Source organism: Procambarus clarkii, chromosome 32 (assembly GCF_040958095.1).
Source record: "Procambarus clarkii isolate CNS0578487 chromosome 32, FALCON_Pclarkii_2.0, whole genome shotgun sequence".
In the NCBI taxonomy this organism is placed as follows: domain Eukaryota; kingdom Metazoa; phylum Arthropoda; class Malacostraca; order Decapoda; family Cambaridae; genus Procambarus; species Procambarus clarkii.
The window spans coordinates 2962303-2987911 of record NC_091181.1 but is presented as its reverse complement, the minus strand read 5'-3'; the positions used below and the strand labels follow the sequence as shown (position 1 = coordinate 2987911).

General features: G+C 44.3%; 2 protein-coding genes across 3 annotated transcripts in view; one reads left to right on the top strand and one right to left on the bottom strand.

Annotated features, from left to right (window-relative positions):
• LOC138370570 (tripartite motif-containing protein 5-like) overlaps positions 1-25609 on the top strand; it is a 502851-nt gene that overhangs the window by 449959 nt on the left and 27283 nt on the right. Inside the window, exons 1-2 of one of the 2 annotated variants that reach the window (XM_069334961.1) lie at positions 5275-5674; positions 18341-18411. In XM_069334961.1, coding sequence (XP_069191062.1) covers positions 18406-18411 — 6 coding nt within the window. In that variant the 5' untranslated portion in view covers positions 5275-5674; positions 18341-18405. Of the gene's footprint in view, positions 1-5274; positions 5675-18340; positions 18412-25609 lie in introns of those variants that run through there. The other variant, XM_069334962.1, reaches the window with a different exon arrangement.
• On the bottom strand, positions 3204-8850 carry LOC138370385 (keratin-associated protein 10-2-like). Its single transcript, XM_069334737.1, has 2 exons — positions 8326-8850; positions 3204-3326 (listed from the first exon to the last, which is right to left on the bottom strand). The coding sequence occupies exons 1-2, from the start codon at positions 8848-8850 to the stop codon at positions 3204-3206; spliced, it is 648 nt and encodes a 215-aa protein (XP_069190838.1).

The window sequence follows — 25609 nt, the reverse complement described above, 5'->3', positions numbered from 1 at the left end:
TACATATATCTTCCTCTAACAACATCAGAGTAAGGACCCCGTTGCGTCCCGAGAGGGCCGTAACATAGGTGAATCGACGGTGAATGCGTGTTTATCTATGTGGTATCACTGCATTTCACTAGTCTGTGAATGTGAGCTTCACATACACCACACATTTAGTTATTGTGTGATAATATTATTGTGCATGTTATTGTCTGTCCCATTGACAGTGTAGTTGTTGATTTATTGCATATCATCATTACCGAGTATCCGGTTGGAACTCTTGTGATCCCTCTCCACACCGGCAGTTAGGTTGCCGTGTTAGTGATTGGCTGTCAACTGTGTTAAGGGGGCGTCTGGTTATTATAATGAAAGTTGTTCAATGTCAACCAATATTATTTTTCTAGTTGTATATGAAAAGTGCTTAAATTGTCCCAAGTTTCAGTACTGCAGCGTAAATAGAAAGGGAGTTTTTTTTTTTTTTTTTTTTTGAACGTTTTTTACACATTTTCAAGTCCACACTTCAGAACACACGTTTCAGATAAAATTATTCTGTGACACTTTTCTGACACATTAGCATATAATAAAGGATTTGGGGATTTAGAATTTCCAAAACATCTTTAGTTTTCCTAATACAAATGTTCAAAGTTCCCCAAAATTTTTTTGCAAATATGGCATGTTTATTGCTATTATAAAATCAATAAATGAACTTAGAGAAAAATGAAAGCCCCCCCAATGTAGAGACATGCCCTCCAAATATACTGTGTAAGTTTCATGTAAATTGAATAAGAAAAGAATGAGTTTTGTAAACGTTTGTGTCAATTGAAAAAAAAAACAGAAATGAATAAAGTCTAAGGTTCTAAAATCTGTGGCTGGGGTTGACATCAACCAATTTTCTCCAAAATTGGCATCCTTACAGATAGGCTTACGTACAGTCAGGTGTGTAAGTTTGATGCAAATCGCCCCAAAAAAAAAGAAAAAAAAAATATTTAAAAAAAAAAAGAAAAAAAAATCCTTTTTTTTTTTTCCTTAAAATTTTTTTCCAATTAAATTAATAATAATATTTGTTTAATATATGCTATTGTGATAGCAAAGAGTTGTAGTTATGATTTCAGTTGACACTTTTGATTGATAATCGATTTTGACCATTTTTGCATAATTTTCACAACTACTTCAATATTTTTTTTCTCCCTTCCTATTTATGCTACAATGCTGAAACTTGGACCAGATGAAACACTTTTCATATAGAACTTGTCAAAAAAGTTTGATTGAAATCGAATGAGTTTTCATTTTTGCATTTTTGGACCCAGATGCCAACCAGACGCCCCCTTAAGTTAGGTGTTTCTCCACGAGTGGATCCGAGTCGTTTAGCCAGATGTCAAGAGTCTCGCTAATATAACCATAGCTTTGCTGACGCCAATCTAAAGTAAATCAAGCACCCTTTGTATTAGTGGTTAAGTTAGTAAATAAAGTACTGTTAAGCTTTATGCGGTGTTTCCATTGAACCACTTCTGAATACTGCCAATCAAATACTGAAGCCTTCAGCTCTAAGTGTCTTCAACACCGAGTTGCCTATATTCACTAATCTATAAATGTGATGAGGACCCTAGGAGTCCCTTAAAGTGTTAAATCATTGAGGAGATTCCAACGATCAACGTGGAGCAGGACCAGGTGAGGCTAGTCTGAGAAGAGACCCTCGAGGACTCTAACTCGACCTTGCTCCCAGGCCCTGTACGGTTGCTCTCGTATTTTCTATTCTGCTAATTCCGACAGTTTCGTGAAGCGTCTGCCACATGTACATTGGCGACGTACGCATTGCAGTCGTGAAAGCAAAAAAGAAACACCCCACAAATGCCTTATCGTGTTATTGCGTCGCATAAAAAAGGCATTGTTATTTATTAATAGTAATGCTTTCAATATTACAGGAAGAACAAGGTTAACGACCGTGAAGGTCGTTAACAGTCAGCACGGTGTGGCTCGTCCGGTGGCGGGAAAGTCTGTTAGCCAATCAGAATCATCGGGCGAGGCAATGAGTGCTGGTCGGAGATTGAACCGAATAGAAATCTACTCCCTTCCATCCCGTCGACATCCAGTCGTCACGTGTGTGTGTGTGTGTGTGTGTGACCAGCTGAACCCAACTGTTACAGTATGCTCCACCCTCACCAAGGAAAAGGACGCGAGGACCTAGCGGCATGGTAGACGTCTTTGAGGTTGTGGAAGTCACCGTTTTCTATATTTAGAGGTCGGCGTTGAGGTAACACGCAAATGCAATAAATGGAAACTCGTTCGATTTTAATCAAACTTTTTTGTCAAGTTCTATATGGAAAGTGTTTCATCTGGTCCACGTTTCAGCATTGTAGCATAAATAGGAAGGGAGAAAAAAAATATTGAAGTAGTTGTGAAAATTATGCCAAAATGGTCAAAACGATTATCAATCAAAAGTGTCAACTGAAATCATAGCTACGACTCTTTGCTATCACAATAGCATATATTAAACAAATATTATAATTAGTTTAATTTGAAAAAAAAAAAAAAATTTATTATTTTTTTTTTTTCCGGGCGATTTGCATCAAACTTACACACCTGACTGTACGTAAGCCTATCTGTAAGGATGCCAATTTTGGAGAAAATTGGTTGATGTCAACCTCAGCCACAGATTTTAGAACCTTAGACTTTATTCATTTCTGTTTTTTTTTTTTTTCAATTGACACAAACTTTTACAAAACTGATTCATTTTGTATTCAATTTACATGAAACTTACACAGTATATGTGGAGGGTATGTCTCTACATTGGGGGGCCTTCATTTTTCTCTAAGTTCATTTATTGATTTTATAATAGCAATAAACATGCCATATTTGCAGAAAATTTTTGGGGAACTTTGAACATTTGTATTAGAAAAACTAAAGATGTTTTGGAAATTCTAAAGCCCTCAATCCTTTATTATATGCTAATGTGTCAGAAAAGTGTCACAGAATAATTATATCTGAAACGTGTGTTCTGAAGTGTGGACTTGAAAATGTGTAAAAAAAACCGTTGAAAAAACAAAAAACAAAAAAAAATCTCCCTTTCTATTTACGCTGCAGTACTGAAACTTGTGACAATTTCAGCACTTTTCATATACAACTAGTAAAATAATATTGGTTGACATTGAACAACTTTCAACTAAACCTCTGACGCCCCCTTAACATATATACATGTATTATATTGTATATAATGTACTCTATTATGTATTTCGTGATATAGCCGAATATATCCATGATGCAGTCTTTTCCAAAACTTTCTTGTCCTTTGTCAAACCTCGGCACCACGTGTCGCACCTGACAATAGGTCGTGCTGAGGCTGACACCTGAAAAAATTAATGTACCCCATTATATTACAAAGCATAAGAAAAACACTCGGAACAAACGTATTTTAAATGTGTTGGGTTTTCGACAGTTCGATCCCAACACTGTGATGGAGTGCGAAAAGATACGTGAGTTCAGAGACAACTCTATAATAAATGTTAGAGATGTGTAAATATATCATTCAAAGTGATCAACTGCCAGAAGTCTTGGCCAAATATCCCCAGTTTGCTAACTGTAGGTATTATCTGAGACATTGTAACCAATCCACTGCTGCTTATTGGATGGGGACGGTGTGCAGGACAAACATACCAACTGTGACACTAGCCCTCCACATATGCCAGTTGCTTAAATTAGAAACTGTACTTGTGGTCGGTCTCGAGCCCATTGTTGATGTGACGATGTGCATTGAATTTTGTAACTAGTTCATCAAGATTGTAACTAGCTTAGCTATATGAATTTTGGGGCTCGGTTCCTGAGCCTATTATGTGCCTCTGTAACACTCTCCACTACCGTTCTCAGGATGGGTATTGAGTGCATAATAAATGAACTAAACTAAAACCATTTACATGTAAAAAGTCTTGTTCCTAGATGCAAACCCTGATCTGAAACTTTCCTTTGACAGATGTAATAGAACCCATTATTACCACACCAGAAATAAATATCTTTTATATCCCCAGAGTCAAACTAACTCTGTATAAGCACTCTATTGAAATAATGGGACATAGTCTATAAAACTCACTCCCTAACGAATTAAAAAGCTGTCCATTCTACAGCTTATTTAAAAGTAACACCAAAAGTACCTAATTTGATCTTCATAATTTTTTACCTAATACTTCACACTCGCACTGTATCGTGTGCTGCCCCAAAATGTGTCTAAGCCTTATAACCTCACCGTTGTAATCACTGCCATTAACATATATCATTGTTGTTATGTTGAACGCAAGTTTTACTACAATGTACCTAGAAATAATCCTCAAATTTTACTAAAATGTACCTACTAATTTTCTTAAAATTTGCTTACAATGTTCCTGTTTACTTTCCTCAATTTTGCTACAATTTACCTACTTAAAAAAACACTTTCGCGTTCAGGGCAGGCGCGCGGTTGACATAGGGGTCATGTGCCTGGGAGTGCGGGTAAGCGCGCGGTGACACCCAAATGTGTATACTCGTTCCAGCTTTCTCACCTTAATTCTCGTGCTACGTCGCTCGTTTTGGTATCATTGTGTTCGCAATTAAATTCCCTACAGATATGTATGAATATAATGTACAAAAGGCTGGAGTACCTTCCCGCAGAAAAGCGTAAAGTTACCCGTGAACGAGCACCAATTTGTACACTGCAATCTAATGTGTATACTCGTTCAATTTGATAACATCAAATTTCGTGTTACGTCTTTCATTTTGGTATCAAATTGTTCGCAATAAAAAGGCGCGCATTTTAAAACTAGTCCCAAGATAATAGGACAATAAATAGAATTTTAACAAATATTTTAATATTTTGACCAAAAGCCTATTTGTAATCTTTCAAGTGTTCGGACATAAAGTTTCATGTTATATCTTTCATTTTGGTATCAAATTGTGAGCAATCTAAAGGCGCTTATTTTAAAACCACTACCAGATTGATCTGATAAAATTTAAATTTTTAACAAATATTTTAATGAGTGATTCAGTGCTGCGTCGTTGGAACCTATTCAGTAGAAGATTGAGTGACAAGATAGTCAGTCATTGGAACCCGAAAATGTTATAAAATTATCGAATTAAGGACCTGCCCGAAATGCTGTGTGTGCTAGTGGCTTTACAAGAATGTAAAAACATCAATGTTATGTACTCTCATAAACCCATTGCACCTTCTTGTATATATATAAATAAATAAACTCCTGTGTATATAAATAAACAAAATTAAAAAGTCAGTTTCGGGAAAGATCAGTAACCAAAGAAAATGTACGGAGCAAGATGGCGGGCAAGCGAGCGAGTGACGTCATCACAACAACAGCAAGCTGCTACACGAGATGTTGACGACGACCCGTGAGATAATACTGCCGCTCCTCAACTGATAACAATGTCGCCACTTAATCACCACCAACAACAAGATAACAACTCTGATAAGAACTGCAGCTACCATCATGAAGAAGATAACACTGACGCTCCTCACTGTCTTGGAGACGGTCACCTGTGTCCACAATACCCGCCAAATTGTCCCTCTCACAGTACTCTCAGGACACTTATGGCAGTGTAAGTGTGTGGTGAGGCCACACCACTGAAGACATTGAGGATATACCACGAGGGAGAGACAAAACTGTTGAAGGAAGGAGTCACTGGCTCCACCTGACCACCTTGTTCCTCATCATCCTCCGTAAGTACTGGAGTACTTTCTGCTCCACCATTGTCTTACACCTCAACATGCAATTGTTGGTGTGTGGAAATAGACCTATACAATTGTTGAGGGGGTGGACATGGGCCTAAGGAATTGTTGGGGTGAATTATATATTCAGGTTTGGATATAGGCCTATTGAATTGTTCGGTTGGGGACTGGCCTAGAGAATTGTTGGGGTGTGGACTTGGGCCTATGAAATTGTTAGGGTGAATTATATGCCTATGGCATTGTTGGGGTGTGAACATTAGCCTATACAATCTATATAAATAAAAATGGAAATGTTCGTTTGTTAAAAATCGCTAATCTCCGAAAGTTCTTCACTGATTGCTTTGAAATTTTCACACAATGTTCAGTTTGCATACGAGCAGGTATTTATATACATACTATATTGATATCACGTCTTTGACGGATTTTTTTTTTAAACTGCTTTTCATGTGAGAAATCTTCTAAACCTCTTTACCGATTGCTTTGAAATTTCGATACAACGTGGCATTTGAATAGGCAGGTGTTTTTATATACCTACTATATACATGCCTCACCTGTGACAGGAAAAAAGATGCTTATTTTGAAAAACAGTGCCATCTGTTTGATGTAGGAGCAATACACGCTGTAATCTCCCAAAGTTCTTCACCAATTGCTTTGAAATTCTGATACAACGTTCCATTCGAATATGCGCATGTTTTTATTTACCTATTATATAGATACCACACCTGTGATAGGTAAAATCATTCTTTTTTTTTTGTAAGAAACAGCACCATCTGTTGCACGTAAGAGCAGCACATGCTATACTAAACATGTTACAATTCCATTTCAATGTTTCCAATTTCAGTGACAAATTGAATTTTCATGGATTTCGATTTTAATTTTGATTTAATTATTTTGTGTGACATTGCATTGGAATTGAGCTGTGCTGTTTCCCATACCATTCATTTCGTGAGTGTAAGTATAGATGCCACACCTGTGACAGGTAAAAACATTTTTTTTTAAACAGCGCCATCTATTGAACGTAAGAGCAATCGAAGCTATACTAAATATGTTTCAAATTCAATGTTTCCGATTTCATTGATAAATTGAATTTTCATAGATTTCGATTTATTTTCATTTTGACTTAATTATTCTGTGACATTGCTTTGAAATTAAGCTGTGTTGTTTACCATACCGTTAATTTCATGAGAATAGTTTACTTTTTTTTTAATTTTTCATTGTTTTTCTTTTAATTTGTTAACTGTTTTTCTTATATTTCAGTGAAGGGAACATCAGACCATTTGATGTTCCAAATTTTCTGATGGGAACATCAGATCATTTGAGAATGCATCGGACGAGGGAAGAGGGAATGGTAGGGAGGACAAGGGTACAGTGGAATGGGGAATTGATAGGAGGAGGACGGGGACGCGGTAGTGGGGAATGGTGGGGAGGACAAAGGGACCGGGGAGGGAGGAATGGTGGGGAGGACGAGGGGACAGGAGGAAGGGGAGGGAATGGTGGGGAGGCCCGGGAAACAGGGAAAGGTTACTGTGACTCAGCAATGCACATCTGTTGCTGAGCCACAGCAACACGTGGCCGGGTACAGTTAGTGTGTGTGTGTACATATATATATATATATATATATATATATATATATATATATATATATATATATATATATATTCCTATGAATACGGGTATAATAATTGTATCACCAATATGCAGACACACAATATGTTGTAGTATACAAATGGTCCACACACACATGGTCTTATTTAAATGTATTAATTTACACACTGTTGTTGTCAGATTGCTGGTAATAATAACATTGTGCTGAGAATTAGTAATGTGTGTAGTATCTTGTGACTCCTTTTGTTTCGTCTCCTGGCCCAGTCTGCTGCTGGCCCAGTCTGCTGCTGGCACAGTCTGCTGCTGGCACAGTCTGCTGCTGGCCCAGTCTGCTGCTGGCACAGTTTGCTGCTGGCACAGTCTGCTGCTGGCACAGTCTGCTGCTGGCACAGTCTGCTGCTGGCACAATCTACTGCTGGCACAGTCTGCTGCTGGCACAGTCTGCTGCTGGCACAGTCTGCTGCTGGCACAGTCTGCTGCTGGCCCAGTCTGCTGCTGGCATAGTCTGCTGCTGACACAGTCTGCTGCTGGCACAGTCTGCTGCTGGCACAGTCTGCTGCTGGCACAGTCTGCTGCTGGCACAGTCTGCTGCTGGCACAGTCTGCTGCTGGCACAGTCTGCTGCTGGCACAATCTGCTGCTGGCACAGTCTGCTGGTGGCACAGTCTGCTGCTGGCACAGTCTGCTGCTTGCACAGTCTGCTGGCACAGATTGCTGGCACAGTCTCCTGGCCCAGTCTGCTGCTGGCACAGTCTGCTGCTGGCACAGTCTGCTGCTGGCACAGTCTGCTGCTGGCACAGTCTACTGCTGGCACAGTCTGCTGCTGGCACAGTCTGCTGCTGGCACAGTCTGCTGCTGGCACAGTCTGCTGCTGGCCCAGTCTGCTGCTGGCATAGTCTGCTGCTGACACAGTCTGCTGCTGGCACAGTCTGCTGCTGGCACAGTCTGCTGCTGGCACAGTCTGCTGCTGGCACAGTCTGCTGCTGGCACAGTCTGCTGCTGGCACAATCTGCTGCTGGCACAGTCTGCTGGTGGCACAGTCTGCTGCTGGCACAGTCTGCTGCTTGCACAGTCTGCTGGCACAGATTGCTGGCACAGTCTCCTGGCCCAGTCTGCTGCTGGCACAGTCTGCTGCTGGCACAGTCTGCTGCTGGAACAGTCTGCTGCTGGCACAGTCTGCTGCTTGCACAGTCTGCTGGCACAGTGTGCTGCTTGCACAGTCTGCTGCTGGCACAGTCTGCTGCTGGCACAGTCTGCTGCTTGCACAGTCTGCTGGCACAGATTGCTGGCACAGTCTCCTGGCCCAGTCTGCTGCTGGCACAGTCTGCTGCTTGCACAGTCTGCTGGCACAGTCTGCTGCTGGCACAGTCTGCTGCTGGCCCAGTCTGCTGCTGGCACAGTCTGCTGCTGGCACAGTCTGCTGCTGGCACAGTCTGCTGCTTGCACAGTGTGCTGGCACAGTTTGCTGGCACAGTCTGCTGGCACAGTCTGCTGGCACAGTCTGCTGGCACAGTCTGCTGGCACAGTCTGCTGGTAAAGTCTGCTAGTACAATCTGCTGGCATAGTCTACTGGCACTGTCTGCTGCTGGCACAGTCTGCTGCTGGCACAGTCTGCTGCTGGCACAGTCTGCAGCTGGCACAGTCTGCTGCTGGCACAGTCTGCTGGCACAGTTTGCTGGCACAGTCTGCTGGCACAGTCTGCTGGCACAGTCTACTGGCACAGTTTGCTGGTACAGTCTGCTGGCACAGTCTGCTGGTAAAGTCTGCTAGTACAATCTGCGGGCATAGTCTACTGGCACTGTCTGCTGCTGGCACAGTCTGCTGCTGGCACAGTCTGCTGCTGGCACAGTCTGCTGCTGGGACAGTCTGCTGCTGGCACAGTCTGCTGCTGGCACAGTCTGCTGCTGGCACAGTCTACTGCTGGCACAGTCTGCTGCTGGCACAGTCTGCTGCTGGCACAGTCTGCTGCTGGCACAGTCTGCTGCTGGCCCAGTCTGCTGCTGGCCCAGTCTGCTGCTGGCATAGTCTGCTGCTGACACAGTCTGCTGCTGGCACAGTCTGCTGCTGGCACAGTCTGCTGCTGGCACAGTCTGCTGCTGGCACAGTCTGCTGCTGGCACAGTCTGCTGCTGGCACAGTCTGCTGCTGGCACAATCTGCTGCTGGCACAGTCTGCTGGTGGCACAGTCTGCTGCTGGCACAGTTTGCTGCTTGCACAGTCTGCTGGCACAGATTGCTGGCACAGTCTCCTGGCCCAGTCTGCTGCTGGCACAGTCTGCTGCTGGCACAGTCTGCTGCTGGCACAGTCTGCTGCTTGCACAGTCTGCTGGCACAGTTTGCTGGCACAGTCTGCTGGCACAGTCTGCTGCTGGCACAGTCTGCTGCTGGCACAGTCTGCTGCTTGCACAGTCTGCTGCTGGCACAGTCTGCTGCTTGCACAGTCTGCTGCTTGCACAGTCTGCTGCTTGCACAGTCTGCTGCTGGCACAGTCTGCTGCTGGCCCAGTCTGCTGCTGGCACAGTCTGCTGCTGGCACAGCCTGCTGCTGGCACAGTCTGCTACTGGCACAGTGTGCTGGCACAGTTTGCTGGCACAGTCTGCTGGCACAGTCTACTGGCACAGTTTGCTGGTACAGTCTGCTGGCACAGTCTGCTGGTAAAGTCTGCTAGTACAATCTGCGGGCATAGTCTACTGGCACTGTCTGCTGCTGGCACAGTCTGCTGCTGGCACAGTCTGCTGCTGGCACAGTCTGCTGCTGGCACAGTCTGCTGCTGGCACAGTTTGCTGCTGGCACAGTCTGCTGCTGGCACAGTCTGCTGCTGGCACAGTCTGCTGCTTGCACAGTCTGCTGGCACAGTCTGCTGCTGGCACAGTCTGCTGCTGGCCCAGTCTGCTGCTGGCACAGTCTGCTGCTGGCACAGTCTGCTGCTGGCACAGTCTGCTGCTTGCACAGTGTGCTGGCACAGTTTGCTGGCACAGTCTGCTGGCACAGTCTGCTGGCACAGTCTGCTGGTAAAGTCTGCTAGTACAATCTGCTGGCATAGTCTACTGGCACTGTCTGCTGCTGGCACAGTCTGCTGCTGGCACAGTCTGCTGCTGGCACAGTCTGCTGCTGGCACAGTCTGCTGCTGGCACAGTCTGCTGCTGGCACAGTCTGCTGGCACAGTTTGCTGGCACAGTCTGCTGGCACAGTCTGCTGGCACAGTCTACTGGCACAGTTTGCTGGTACAGTCTGCTGGCACAGTCTGCTGGCACAGTGTGCTGGCACAGTCTACTGGTACAGTCTGCTGGCACAGTCTGCTGGCACAGTCTACTGGTACAGTCTGCTGGCACAGTCTGCTGGCACAGTCTGCTGGCACAGTCTACTGGTACAGTCTGCTGGCAAAGTCTGCTGGCACAGTCTGCTGGCACAGTGTGCTGGCACAGTCTACTAGTACAGTCTGCTGGCACTGTTTACTGGCAAAGTCTGCTGGCACAGTCTGCTGGCACAGTCTACTGGCACAGTCTACTGGCACAGTCTGCTGGCACAATCTACTGGCACAGTCTGCTGGCACAGTCTACTGGCACAGTCTGCTGGCACAGTCTGCTGGCACAGTCTACTGGCACAGTCTGCTGGCACAGTCTACTGGCACAGTCTGCTGGCACAGTCTACTGGCACAGTCTGCTGGCACAGTCTGCTGGCACAGTCTACTGGCACAGTCTGCTGGCACAGTCTGCTGGCACAGTCTACTGGCACAGTCTACTGGCACAATGTGCTGGCACAATCTACTGGCACAGTCTGCTGGCACAGTCTACTGGCACAGTCTGCTGGCACAGTCTGCTGGCACAGTCTGCTGGCACAGTCTACTGGCACAATGTGCTGGCACAGTCTGCTGGCACAGTCTACTGGCACCGTCTACTGGCACAGTCTGCTGGCACAGTCTACTGGCACAGTCTGCTGGCACAGTCTGCGGGCACTGCCTGCTGCTGGCACAGCGTGCTGCTGGCACAGTCTGCTGGTACAGTCTACTGGCACAGTGTGCTGGTACAGTCTGCTGGCACAGTCTGCAGGTACAGTCTGCTGGCACAGCGTGCTGCTGGCACAGTCTGCTGGTACAGTCTGCTGGCACAGCCTGCTGCTGGCACAGCGTGCTGCTGGCACAGTCTGCTGGTACAGTCTGCTGGCACTGCCTGCTGCTGGTACAGTCTGCTGGCACAGACTGCTGCTGGCACAGCGTGCTGCTGGCACAGTCTGCTGGTACAGTCTGCTGGCACTGCCTGCTGCTGGTACAGTCTGCTGGTACAGTCTGCTGGCACAGTCTGCTGGTACAGTCTGCTGGCACAGTCTGCTGGTACAGTCTGCTGGTACAGCCTGCTGCTGGCACAGGTAGGGTGTGTGGTAGACTGTCTTTACCACACCCACCACAACAGCTTGGTGGTTCATAATCGTGGAAGTCAATATTCATAGTTGTATAAAAATTGTGTATGCAGTATAATAACACCAAAAATAACAGGTTGTATTTTTCCAAGTAATTAATATAGATGCATATTATTAACATGAATATATATGAGGATTCCGATGTTCTACATATTTTACCATATAAATTACTCAAAACACACACTATTGAATAACTTTAGTGCAAAAAGTGAGAAAAACTTATCAGAAATATTGAAAAAATATGTAAAAATTTAGGATCGGGAAGGTTTTGCTTCTTCCCGTATTCTTGGAATGTCTGTCGTCTTCCGGTCCCTTCTGGGGCTTGACGGTCCTTCTCCAAGCTTCTCGTTTTTCGGCCCTGTTTCTTTCTTTCGTGTTTGTCTCTTATCTCCGTGCACTGTCCTGCGCTGCACAGGGTTGCCAGATTGGGGTCCATGGAGCCCAGTTGGGCTCTTTGTAGCCCAAATGGGATGCTGTGCTATGTTTCTTCTCGGTCCTTTCCTGCTCTTTTCAACTATGGTTAGCGGCTGCACTGTGTACTCTCATATGGGATTCGGTTGTTAACAACACTATTTTGTATATTTTTGTAGTCAATTCGTGGTTTCTTTCTTTAGCTCGCGACTTCTGGCATCCCTGCTGCGCATGCGCCGTGGTTGTTTGTTTTGATACGGGCAGTGTGTACGTGAGCTGGGATTTTGTGTCCCTTTTCTCTCCGATGCTTCGGCGCTCGTTCCTCTCCATTCTCCAGTCCGTGCCCCCGTAGTTCCTGCGGGTGTTCTGGATTGCTGCTATTGGGAGGACGCTGGGTTTTCCCTGCATATGGGTGTCGGGCTCTTCCTTCGCCTCTACCCCTGTTCTTCTCCTGCATGTGTGGGTTTGCCTTCTTCCACTGGCGGTGCTCCCGGAATTTTCTCGGCTATGTTGTGTCGTGACACGTTCGTGCCTACGTTCTGTAGGTGAGTTCATGCGGTCTGGCTTCTCTTCGGCCAGGTGCTGGTTAGTGATTTTTTGATACGAATATACGAACATCGGAACACAGGTGACTGCAGCAGGCCTAATAGGCCATACGAGGCAGCTCCTATTTATACCCATCCAGTCCCACTCTTGTGCATGTCCAGCCCATGCTTGAGTTCAGATAGGGGGCCCTACTTCCACCACGTTTCGAGATACAATGGTGGGGTTATATGTTATGGGGGTAAGTGTTCCTGTCTTGATGTTCTGAGGTGACATTTTGTAGCAGTTTTCATGTTGGGGATGTGTGTTGGGGATTGGGTATGGATTTTTGTTTGGCCCTTCTGTGCTTCTTCCTGGGGCCTTAATTGTTCTTCTGGTTTAATTGTTGTAAGGGGGGTCATAGGCCCGTTTTTCATGGTCTTATCTGGGTCACTCTTTCCTTGCACGTCTTGCAGTGCCTAGCTTAGACCTTCCATATACATTGGATTTTCTGTACGGTACTTACCTAGTTGTACTTCCCTAGTTGTGTTGCAGGAGTTGGGCTCTGGGTTTTGGTCCCGCTTCTCACCTGTCATTTGCTCATGTGCAGGTTCCTGGGCCTGCTTGACTCTATCATATCTGCGCTTGAAGCTGTGTGTGGTGTCATCCTTTACCACATCGCTTCCTCATGCGTTCCGCTTGTCTACTACTGACACTGCAATACTTCTTTCCCATGTCTCTTTGGCTCGTTTGGGTTATCCTTCCACCAGTGTCCCTTGGTGCGTGTGCCCCTGGGGTCCCGTAGTCGGTCTTTCTCTTCCTTATCGCTTCCTTTGGGAATCGTCGATGTGGGTGATCATATCTTCGTAGCTCATACTCTTTGGTTCGGGTACTGGTCTGTTGGCGTACCTTTGCACCTTTTTTTCCTTTTCGTGTTGTGTTGGGACGTGTCAGACACCTGTGTTGTTGGCGTGGCTTGTTGGGACATGACCAGCGGCTCTGTGTGTTGTTGGTCGTGTCCCTTTCATTCCTGTTTTGCTCCTTGCCTTCTTCGTTCCTCATCTTCCTTCAATGCTCATGTCCCTGGCCGTTGGTGCTGGGGCTTTTCTTCTGATCTTGTGTTTTTCCGTTTTCTCCTTTTATCCTACACGTGGTTGTTTTGTTTGTGCCTTTTGGCTCTCCTATTGCCTCCTATTTCGGTTCCTGGTTACCTGACTTACCCAGCCTGTTGGCGTTTTCACGTTCTCTCGGTTTCCCTTCTCTAGTTTCGCAAGTCGGAACTGTCGTCTCCGATCTCCTGGCGGGCTCGTGGGAGTTGGGGTGTCTTCTGTATGGCGGATGTTCCATCTCCTTTGTCGGCTTGGGTTTCTGGCTTAGCTGGCTCCGTGGTGGCACCCAAGATCTATCCGCAGCTCCGCATCTTCCTAGGCTCAATTGGCCCATGGCGGGGCCGGTTCGGTTCTGCCTCGAGTCTCTCACCTTCTGTTGGTGGTCGGGTGGCTTCATTGATGGTGTCCCAGCTGCGTGCTTCTTCTTGGCGGTAGTGTGGGGTTTTTGGCGGCCCTTCCTTTTCCTTCTGTCCCTTCTTCGGTAGCTGCATTTGTTGGCGTGGCCTTGTCCTTTTCTTGTGGAAGTTTGGGGCCGTCATCTTGCCCCATACTGTCGCCTCGTATCGTGAGGCGCTGGCGGAGCCACTTCGGCTTGCTTTCGGTTTTGATGTTATCTCTGTGCCGTTTCGCAAGCTGTCTCATGCATTGTTTCACCTCCGGCCTGCTCCTGCTCTTGCGCAGCCTGAGCCGTCCTGGTCATTGGACAGAGTGCTATTTTCTTTCTTCTCCTCAGTTTGTTGTGGCCCCTTCAGTTCAGGATTGTTCTATAAGGCTCCTTATCTGTTGGCAGTGACCTCTGGCTGTCGGGTTAGGTAGCTTCATGCTCTCCTCCGGCGCAGGGGTTTCTGCTCTTTCAGTCTTCATGATGGTTTTGTTCGTCTGCAGCTGTCTCCTTCTTTTCTGGTGAAGATTGAAACTGCTGCTTTCTGGAGGGGTCCCTGGGTTGTTGATGCTTCATTGGTTGGGCCGGGGGTGCATCATGTTTTGTGTTCGGTGGTGGCTCTTTGCCGTTACTTGCGCGCCTCGGCCTCAGTGTCTGGGGACACGCTTTGGGTTGATCCGGTTTCCCTTTCTTCCCTGTTCGCGGGTGTGGGTCTCCCAGGTCGTCCGCAGAGTTCTTACGACTAGCTAGCCTGCGGTCTATCCCCATGCCCATGACGTTTGTACGTTCACTGTGCTTGCTGCCGTCTTGGGCACCATGTCCTGGGCTGGCATTTGGGCACGGGGCTTTTGGCGGCCGTACAGGGTCCTGGCTGCTCGTTACCTCGTGCACGTCCCTAGGCCTAGTCAGGCCTGTGTCATTTAGGTCGGCGGTTGCAGCAAGTTGTCTCGACTTCGAGTTGTGTAGTGAGCAACGACCGCCTCCCGGGTAAGTCCTTACGTTCTTCCTCTGTGGGTAGTTAGCTCCAGGGAGCCGAAGGGGGTCCCCCCAGAAAACCAGCGTTGAATGTAATAAAACGCCATTTTCTGGGTGAGACCCGGAGGCTGCCCGGCATCCCTCCCTTCCCCGGGTCGGCGTTTTTTTCGTGTGTTTTGACATCCAGCCTCAGAACTGACGGGTCGATAGCCGGCGTGAGGGGTCTGGGGCTCCCCCCTTCCCCCTCCCGGGGACGGGGGAGCTGTGTAACAGCGGCGCGGCGACGTGTGACGTCATGATCGTTTGTTCGTTTCTTTGTGGGGAGTTCTATCCACTTGTTCGGCTTTTGGTAGCAATAATTTCACCAGAATAGGGGTTTGTTTTGGGATGCTTACCTTTCTAGGTGCCTGATCCGGTCGATGGCAGACATAGAATGCTTCCAACCACACGGGGGTTTCTATAGGCCATTGCTCCCCTTGCCTCTCTGAGGGGGCCAGGTTCTGGCTCGTGGTCCTCAGTAGACCCACAGAACTCCATACACATGACTGATGCCAAAGTCTGACATTAGCATATCAGCCTAGTAAGCTCCGGGGAGCCTCCGGGTATCACCCAGAAAATGGCGTTTCATTACATTCAACGCTGTTTTTATTGGGGGGGGGGGGGTGTAACGGATTAATTAAACTTACATTATTTCTTATGGCAAAATTTGTTTTGTTGCCGAATTTTTGGTTGACGTCGAGTCTCTGGGAATGGATTACGATCGTAAATAAAGGTACCACTGTATTTGAATTATTCATGTAGTAAACATTATATTCCACAATATGCCATGTTTAATACTATAGAACATTTTATTTAGCGTACAAAGGGACTTATGGCAAGCAGCTGTTTTTTGTGTATGTTAATTATGTTATGTATGTTATTATGTTACTGTGTATGTAAATTGTCAGATAGTTTGTTCCTCGCCCGGCCCTAGTTACTCTGTATTATTATAATTATATTAATAATTATATTATTATAATAATAATTATAATACGACTTATTGTAATTAATAATTATTACTCTTCCTTCTGCTGGGTCATGAAGGAAGGTAGCCTCGGGTGAAAGGTGGCTGTGATGAACCCATAGGTGCAGGGTTGGACACCCTCCACCTGGGGCTCAGGGAGCCCAAGCTCTGCTTCAGGAGGCTGGGGTCGTTCTTGCCCCTTGCTGGGCTGGTTCTTCTCCGGTCCCGACCACGGCGGTCTCCGGGTCTGGAGTCCCTGTGCCCTCTTTTACCAACCTCGAGGTTAACTCCGGAGTTGGAGCCTCTCGTTCTGACAGTTCATGCGACGGCGCTGGAACCAATCGTATTGGCGTTTGCCTTTCCATTGGAGACTTTCGGCGCCTGCTGCTTGGATAACAGTTTCTCCAGCATATCAACCTACCCAGCTTTGTGCCCTGGAGAGGCCACTCCAGACCGACAAGCAGAGCACAACTCCATAGTCTCCTGAGACTGATGGATGCTACTATTATGTAAATTATGTTGTGTAAATGATGTAAATTATGAATGAATGAATGACATAAAATGTTTGAAACATTTTCATTAATCAAAGAGTTGCTACATTCTGTTTTCTAGTTTATTCTTTATATGCTTTTGTCTTTCATATTTGTTTTATTATACATTTAAATAGATGTTTATACGCTCATAAATACACATTTACACCAGTAAATTACATTTTTAAATGTTAAATTTGTCGATGTTTAACATTTAAAAGATTTGGTACATCCAACTTTCTGATATGAAGGAAATGTTTGAAATTATATGGAGAGAGAGAGAGAATGTATGAGAGTCACTCCAGGAAAATTCAAGCTAACGTATGATAGCGTATTATTTGTAGGTAAAATGCATTTGAATTTCCAAGTGGTCAGTGAATCACATTACAAGAGTCTTCTCTATACTTTATTTGTTAGGTTTATTCTATTTAAATTTGTGATTTCAATATGTAAATTGTGGTGTTTTTCCGTCTACTGTAGAGTTAGCCACATTTTCTCATTACAGAATCCTATATATTTTCTCATAAGATGTTTAATTATGAATACCTGAATGTCTTATAAGAAATAACTGACACTGGATACCTAACTTGTGATCGCGCTTCCCTCCGTTAATTACACCTCTGCCTCTTGCACACTATTACGTGGGTTCTCAATGGTTAAAATGATCTGGCATTATTATGAGTGTTTTCATATGGAAAGATCAGAAACCTTTCATTCAGTGAGTGTGACCTGAGTAGGCTTGGCTGCTTTAGGTAAAGTATTTCCAGACAAGAGGTTTAATAATATAAGTGTATGTATGCCTTGTTTTGGTCTTGAAATGAAGTATTAGAATAGTTGTAAGCAAGGTTAGTTATTAGTGCTATATATGTAAAAATGACCTGAATATGCTTGATAGAGGTCATATATCCTGGATAATATATTATATATACTGTATGAACTCGATTATCCAGACTATATGGGAAGGACCCCTATCCAGTTAAGCCCGACATCCGTATTAGCTGAGTTTTACCGGGGAAGAAAAAAATAACATTCACAATCTTTATGTATCACAGCCAACGTGATTTGAATTTCCACACACACTATAATTAGTGTGTGATGCTGGGTGGGTGGGTGAGCTGGGTGGGTAGCTGCCTGGCAGGAAGGTGGGCAGGGCAAGTGGGCGGGCAGATGGGTGGGTGAGCGGGTGGGCTGGATGGCTGGCAGGAAGATGGGCTGGATGGTTGCATGGCAGGTAGATGGGTTTGATGGTGCACAGGTGGGTGGATGAGCAGGTTTGCAGGTGGGTGGACACCCACTCCAGCCTCCCTGCTTGCTCACCCACCCATAGCCTGACTCCCTCCTTCCCTCCCTGCCAGACAGGGTCCCTCCTTACCCTCCTTACTCCTGCCCACCCCTCCTTACTCCTGCCCACCCTCCTTACTCCTGCCCACCATCCTTACTCCTGCCCACCCTCCCCACTCCTGCCCACCCTCCTTACTCCTGCCCACCCTCCTTACTCCTGCCCACCCTCCTTACTCCTGGTCACCCTCCATACTCCTGCCCACCCTCCTTACTCCTGCCCACCCTCCTTACTCCTGGTCACCCTCCTTACTTTTGCTCAAAGCACAATACCTAAAAAAATTATTTAATTTTTCTAAACATTTACTGTGTTTTGGTGGGAAAAATTTAGTCATAGAAACCTTAAATTTGTTTTATTTTGCCTAATAGGTAATACTGCTTCCAGTCTCTGCTTGGCTACCAAGGACGATAGCAAACACAACTTTTGCCCATTAATGATGGTAAGGACAATTTTATTCTTACTGTACTACCAGTGTGTGTGTTTATCATGTTGATGTCGATATCTAGTGATTGTGAGTGTATTAATCAAGATATTTTCATTAACTAGTGTATTAATGTTGGTGTTGTCATTTACCAGTGATGGAGAGTGTATTAATTATATTGTCATTACCCTGTGATGTTGAGTGTATTAATCATATTGTCATTACCCAGTGATGTTAAGTGTATTAATCATATTGTCATTACCCAGTGATGGTGAGTGTATTAACCCTCTGAAATGCAAATAGTGCATAATTTTGCTCAATAAGGGGTGTGCATAAGACCTTAACCACTGCACTGCGCCAAACGACAAATGCCATTCGCCAATTACTGCGCCAACTGACAAAAGTATTTTTTATTTCTTCGTATAGAGTCGAAGCACGCTCGCGGTAGGTTGGGTACAAAATGGACTCTTAGGACCTCCAGTGAGAGGCAGCCATCTTGGAAAAAATTCCCAGAATGTCATAGGGCTGCTGGCTGGGTTAGTACTGAGTGAGCAACAATGGGTGGCACACGCGCCTCTGGCTCCCAAACACCTGTCCAACGCGGTGTTGACTTGGGTACAAGATGGATTCCTGAGGTGTTTGCCAGATTGAAAAAAATTCCCAGCATTCCCCACAGTCATGGGTAGGCTCATATTCAAGGTAGCAACCGTGTCATATTCATCCATATCAAGCTCCCAGCCCTAGTCAGCCATGTTTTTAAGAAAACATCATCTGATATTAGAATACAAGGCATATTGCTTGAAGATGAGCATGCCAATGATTTTGATAACCCAAATCTGGAAAAAGACCTAACACAGGTATCTGCTACTAGTGATATGGATAGTAAAGTGAACGATGTGGAGAGTGTGTACAGTACACAGCTCTCACAGCCCTGCCATGCCGGACTAGGTCATCACCATCAGTGGAACAACACAAATGAATTTTTGTATGTTCCACTGAACATTTAGTGCCAAATGCAATTCACTTGGACCATCCGGGAATTCGTTAGAGCGGGGTCTGTTAGAGTGATGATGCACTGTATTTGAAAAGAAAAAATGCAAGAGTAGAGAAGTGATTGTAAATATTATTCAGCAGATATGTAAGTAATAACATTTAGCAGATACTGTATATAAGTAATAAAGTTTACCAGATATGAAAGTAAAAATAATAAAGAACAGAAGAGTGGGAAATTAGATAATTAATCAAAATTAAGATTTATAGAGTAAACGAATTGAGATTCAAATAATTAATCAAATGGAATACAAATAATTAGCTAAGTTAAGAATTAGATTAATATTGTAATACATGAATATTATATGGTAATAATACAACATGGGCAAGGATATGCAATATAAATGGGCAATACACAGGCAAAAAAAAAAAGAGAACAAAGTGAGAATTAGACAATTAGATTAAGATTATGAATAAATAAATGGATTCAGATTCAAAATAATTAATAAAAAAAGAAACATAATTAATCAAATTAAAAATTCAGTAATCTCTTAAGATTGTAATACAGTAATATCATATGGTAATAAGACAAGTTGGATAAGGGTATGCAATAGAAACAAACACATATGGGCTGGAAGCACTGATGTACTTAAAGCTTAAGAATCCATTAACAATACTGGAATATTAGACAACAAACAAGACTAGTAGCTAATATTAATGGGCAGATATATAAGTGAGAAATTAAATTATTAATTTTTAATTCACAAAGTAATGAATTAAAGATTCAGATAATTTGGCAAATTAAGAGTTCAAGGTTTATTACATTTTGGGAAATTGAAGTGTTAGTATCAACAGATAAATGGGTAAGTTGCAAATATTGTAAGCTAAGAATCTGATAACTAGACAAATTAAGCATTCAAAAAATTATTACATTTTATAAAATTGAAGTCTTTGTAGTAATAGTTATAAGAGGGTAAATTATATGTATTTAACCCTTCAATTGCGCATCGCATCATATGATGCTTTGCCCGACTTGCAGTAAATTGCGCATCGCATCATATGATGCGCGGGCGTACCGAGCACGATTTGAAAGGCCCGCGGGGTAGAGGGGGTCCCCATACACTGCCCAGGGGCTATAGTAAACAGCCGCCATTTTGAAAAAAAATCCAGCTCATGCTACTATCGCTTGGGAGGCCTCAGTTACCCGGCAGCCACCATGTCGAGCGCACGGCCGAACGCTTCTCGAGCATGCCCCACGCAATCACTCACCCAAGAGCAAATAACCAGTGAATTATTTTCCGATGGTGAGGAAAGTGACTTTGATGACTCTGATATTGATAAAGACTACACCCAATTGACCGATGTTGATAGCACGGACAGTGAATATGAGATACAGCCGTCTCCTATGGCGAGGCCTATACCCTCACCCATGCCACCTCGGCCAGCGTCGACCCCAATATTCCCTCGGCCACACAATTCCTGTGATTATTTAGAGTCTGAGGATACTTTCGGTGACGAGTCAGAGGAAGGTGACTCTTTTTCTGGTTTTAGTGAAGTGGAATCAGAACATAGTGTTACAGAGCCTGGTGCCAGTACCAGTGGTGTTACTGGGCGAGATTTTGTCGCGTCAGCAGCGTCTCGGCCAGCCAAGCGCCACCGCATAGCACCACATGTGGCACCAAGAGCCTCATGTTCACGTGCCTCTACCTCACGTGCACGTGCCTCTACCTCACGTGCACGTGCCTCTACCTCTTGTGCACGTGCCTCTACCTCACGTGCAGGTAGCGGCCGTACTGTGCGTAGACGGGCTTCAGCTCCTGGTCCACGGGGTGCATCGCTTCCTCGCCGTAGTGCCTCTGCTGCGTCCCCTGCGTCTCGCAGGACACCAGGTGTACTAGTGTGGAGTGATGGTGCTGGTTTTATCCCTCGAATTCCTGCCTTTGACGATAAAGACGTTGGGATTACAGATCTTTTCCCTGATAATGGTGATGATATGAGTGAATGTGATTATTTTACCGCATTCTATGATGAGCCGCTCATGGAATATATTGTACACCAAACGAACCTTCATGCGGCTCATCTCATTAGAAAAGATATATCAGAATTTTCACGCTTGCAACGTTGGAAAGACACCAATATAGGGGAAATGTATGTGTTTCTTGCAATATGTATGTTGATGAAACACTGTGTCAAACACGCTATCACAGATTACTGGATCAAAGATCTGACTATTCCAACACCTTTCTTCGGGAAATATATGTCCAGAGACAGATTTCAGATACTCCTCAGGTGTGTGCATTTTGCAACTAATGAGGACCGGACTGAGGAGGATAGACTTTGGCGAGTGAGGCACTATATGAATGAGGTGATTGGAAAATTCAGAGATTTTTACGTACCAGCACAGAAGCTGGTGATTGACGAATCCCTTATACTATTCAAAGGACGTGTTTCATTCAAAAAGTATATTCCCTCAAAACGAAACAGATTTGGCTTGAAATTCTTTGTACTGTGTGACTGTGAAACAGGATACGTGTTACACATGATTCTGTATTCAGCTAGCGATGTAGACATTCCCGGTAACGACGAACATGGTTTCTCTGGTAGTGTGGTGAAGTCACTGATGGCACCATGGATGAACAAGGGCCACATCTTATACACAGATAATTACTATACAAGTCCATTGCTAGCTAAGTTCTTGATTGAAAATAGAACCGGGTTGGTTGGCACAGTAAAGGCACGAAGAAGGGAAATGCCAGTGTTTGTCGGTGGACTTGCAGTTGGTGAGTGCCAGGTACGGAAATGTGATGAAATTCTCTTAGTATGGTGGAAAGACAAGAGAGAAGTGAACCTGCTGACAACCGTTCATGAGGGTACAATGTTGAACAGTGGCAAGGTGAACAGTGTAACGAGAGAACCAGTATATAAGCCAGATTGTGTTCTTGACTACAATATCAACATGTGTTTGATTGATAAGGCTGACATGATGATTGGCACTATCGAGTATGTGCGGAAAACATTGAAGTGGACAAAAAAAGTGTTTTTCCATCTTGTTGACATGAGCATGTTGAACTGCTATAATTTGTACCTGGTGAAAACTGGACGTAAACCTGTGTTCCGTACATTTGCTTTTACACTTGCAACACAGTTATTAGCAAAGTTTGGTCAAGATGTCCCTGGCATACGAAGACCAATCATGAACCCAGTGTTGCAGCATGCTGCAACACCCAGGCTCGCTCACATAGAGGCCTTTCAGCAACACAGACTAAAGACATTTGCCAGCAGGCTGGAAAGCGTGCAATAGGCCAACGTGAATTGCGTAGTATGTAAAAACAACAAAACGAAGAGTAACAGAAACGTAAAGTGGTGCAAACATCGTGTGAAGCGTGTGCAGTGCCATTGTGTGCTGTCGACTGCTTCAACGACTACCACTCTCTCCAAGACTTTCTAAATGTGCAATAATAGTGCAAAAACCTGTACATAGTGCATGCTTGTGTGTACATATAATAATGAACATTGTGATTACATAATATAATGGACGTAATGGAAAACATTTGTGTGCACATGTGTATACTCGATGTATGTAACATTTATTGACAATGACTGTGATGTAACATTATGTGCAACACAATTAGTGACTAATATTGCTAATAAAATAGGCCTAGACACTGTAAATAATGACGCAAAAATAAATTTGTGGCAACTCTGGTTGCTTGAAGACCGCACGCGACGCCTCTGGGACACACCGTGCATGAGCGATCATGCAGGGTGTGATGTCATCGCCCATCTTGTCGGCTCAATTACGTCGTCTGTAAGTTCAATTTAATTTTTTTTTCTCGTGGTCAGGGAACACGACTTAACAGGTTAGGAAGAAAAAATAATTTTTTTTTTTTGGTATGCACCTGTGGGTAACAAATGCTAAATAGCCCGGAGCCACACAAGGGTTATTCTTGGTGTTTTCATTACCCAGTAATGGTGAGTGTATTCATCATATTGGCATTACCCAGTGATGTTGATTGTATTAGTCATGGTATTATTAACCAGTTTTGTTGAGTGTATTAACCCTCTGAAATGCATTAGCGCCTAATTTCGCTCAGTCAAGCGGTGCACATAACACCTTAACCACTGCACTGTGCCAAACGACAAATGCTTTTCGCCATTAACTGTCCCCACCGACAAAAGTTTTTTTTTCGTACTCGGTCAAAACACGCTCGCGGTAGGTTGGATACAAAATGAACTCTTGGGACCTCCAGTGAGAGGCAGCTTTCTTTGAAAAAAATTCCCAGAATGTCCTAGGGCTGCTGGCTGGGTTAGTATTGAGTGAGTAACCATGGGGTGGTGCACGTGCCTCTGGCTCCCAAACACCTGTCCGACGCAGTGTTGAAAGATTGCTCTCTGTCGGTGAAATTCAGACCTTATAGCTTGAAGAACATAAGGGTCATGATATTGATGAAGCTAGGTCATGATATTGATGAAGCAATAAGGACCTAACACAAAGGTCGGATGCAAGTGATACCGCACCTATTAGGACGACACAGCGAGCGTATCCAGTTGTAGCTGTGAACGCCACCCATGCCCACCTATGCCATCTCCAATTTATATAGGTGATACATAGATGAATCATTTTCTGGGTTCAGTGATGATGCATCTGATACAAGTAGCATAGATGAACAGTGTTAGCGGTTTCCATGGTGGTGTTTTCCATAGATATTTTCAAGATTAGCTGAATCTTTTCCAGAATGGCTGAATCTCTTCCAGATTGACTGACACTTGCCATAAATGACTGAATCTTCCAGTCAGGGACCTTACAAAGCAGTATTTTCAAGACTACCTTACACATTACAAGCTTGGCTACATACCACTTACAAGTACTAAAGCCAAGGGTGTACATGAGTGCGTTATTTGCAAGCACATAGAACAAAGAAACAGCGAAAATCTATGTACCTGGTGCAACGAGAGCGAAGTCGCGCTTTGTACCATGGACTACTTCATTGATTATTACTCACTTCTGAAGTACTGATTGTGTAATACAGTGTGTTAGTGTGTGTAAATAGTGTGTGAAACTATACATATTGTAATCTTAGTGAATTTTTAGCAAGTAATATTGCAACAATAAACATTGTGGATACATTACTGACACACAGTATCACAGTTCCATGGAACATTATGAATGTTCTATTGTATACATATTGTAAATAACAAAAATATGCATCATATACAATAAAAAAAACTAATAAAACCGCATTGGAAATACATAGAACAAATAATTAAAAATATATTTGTGGCAACTCACAATGCTTGAATGGCCTGCACGCTTGTTTCTGGGAGTTTCTGGTTCGGGCGACCAGCCATGATGACGTCACAGCGCACCTTGTCCACGTCCCCACAGCCAAAGTAAGTGGAATTTTGTATTTATTTTTACATAGACATGTTCAGGGTTAAAAAAAACATTTTTGGGGGAACACTTGATTTCATGTGCACGGGGAATGTCACAATAAACTCGGCGCATCACAGTGGTTAAGGCACTCGTAGATATATTGTAGGGTTCAAAACTTGGGTACAAGATGGATTCCTGAGGTGTTTGCCAGCTTGAAAAAAATTCCCAGCATTCCCCACGGTTGTGGGCAAGCTCGTATTCAAGGTAGCAACCATTTTGTATGTATCCATATTGAGCTCCCAGTCTCTAGTTGGCCATGTTTTTGAGAAAACACTCTCTGATGTTGAAATACAGGGCATATTCCTTGAAGATGAGCATGCCAGTGATTTTGATAACTCAAATCTGGAAAAAGACCTAAGACAGGTGTCTGATACTAGTGATACAGATATTGAAGTGAACGATGTGGAGAGTGTGTACAGTACACAGCTCTCACAGCCCTGCCATACCAGCCTAGGTCATCACCATCAGTGAAACAACACAAATAAATTTTTGTATGTTCTCCTGAACATTTAGCGCCAAATGCAATTTGTTCGGATTATCCGGGAATGCTTTAGAGTAGGGTTCGTTAGAGTGAGGATGTACTGTAATTGAATCACTAATATGCTCACAATACTTTTTGAGTATAGCGATGGATCACATTTTATTATATAAATATATCACACTACACACTATTGAATAATATTACTCGAAAAAAAAACAGAAAAAAAAATCAGACATTGAAATAATTAAGTAATAATATTTTTGTGGCAACTCCCGCCTGACAGCTCGGGTGGAGCTGACTGCCTCCGACGA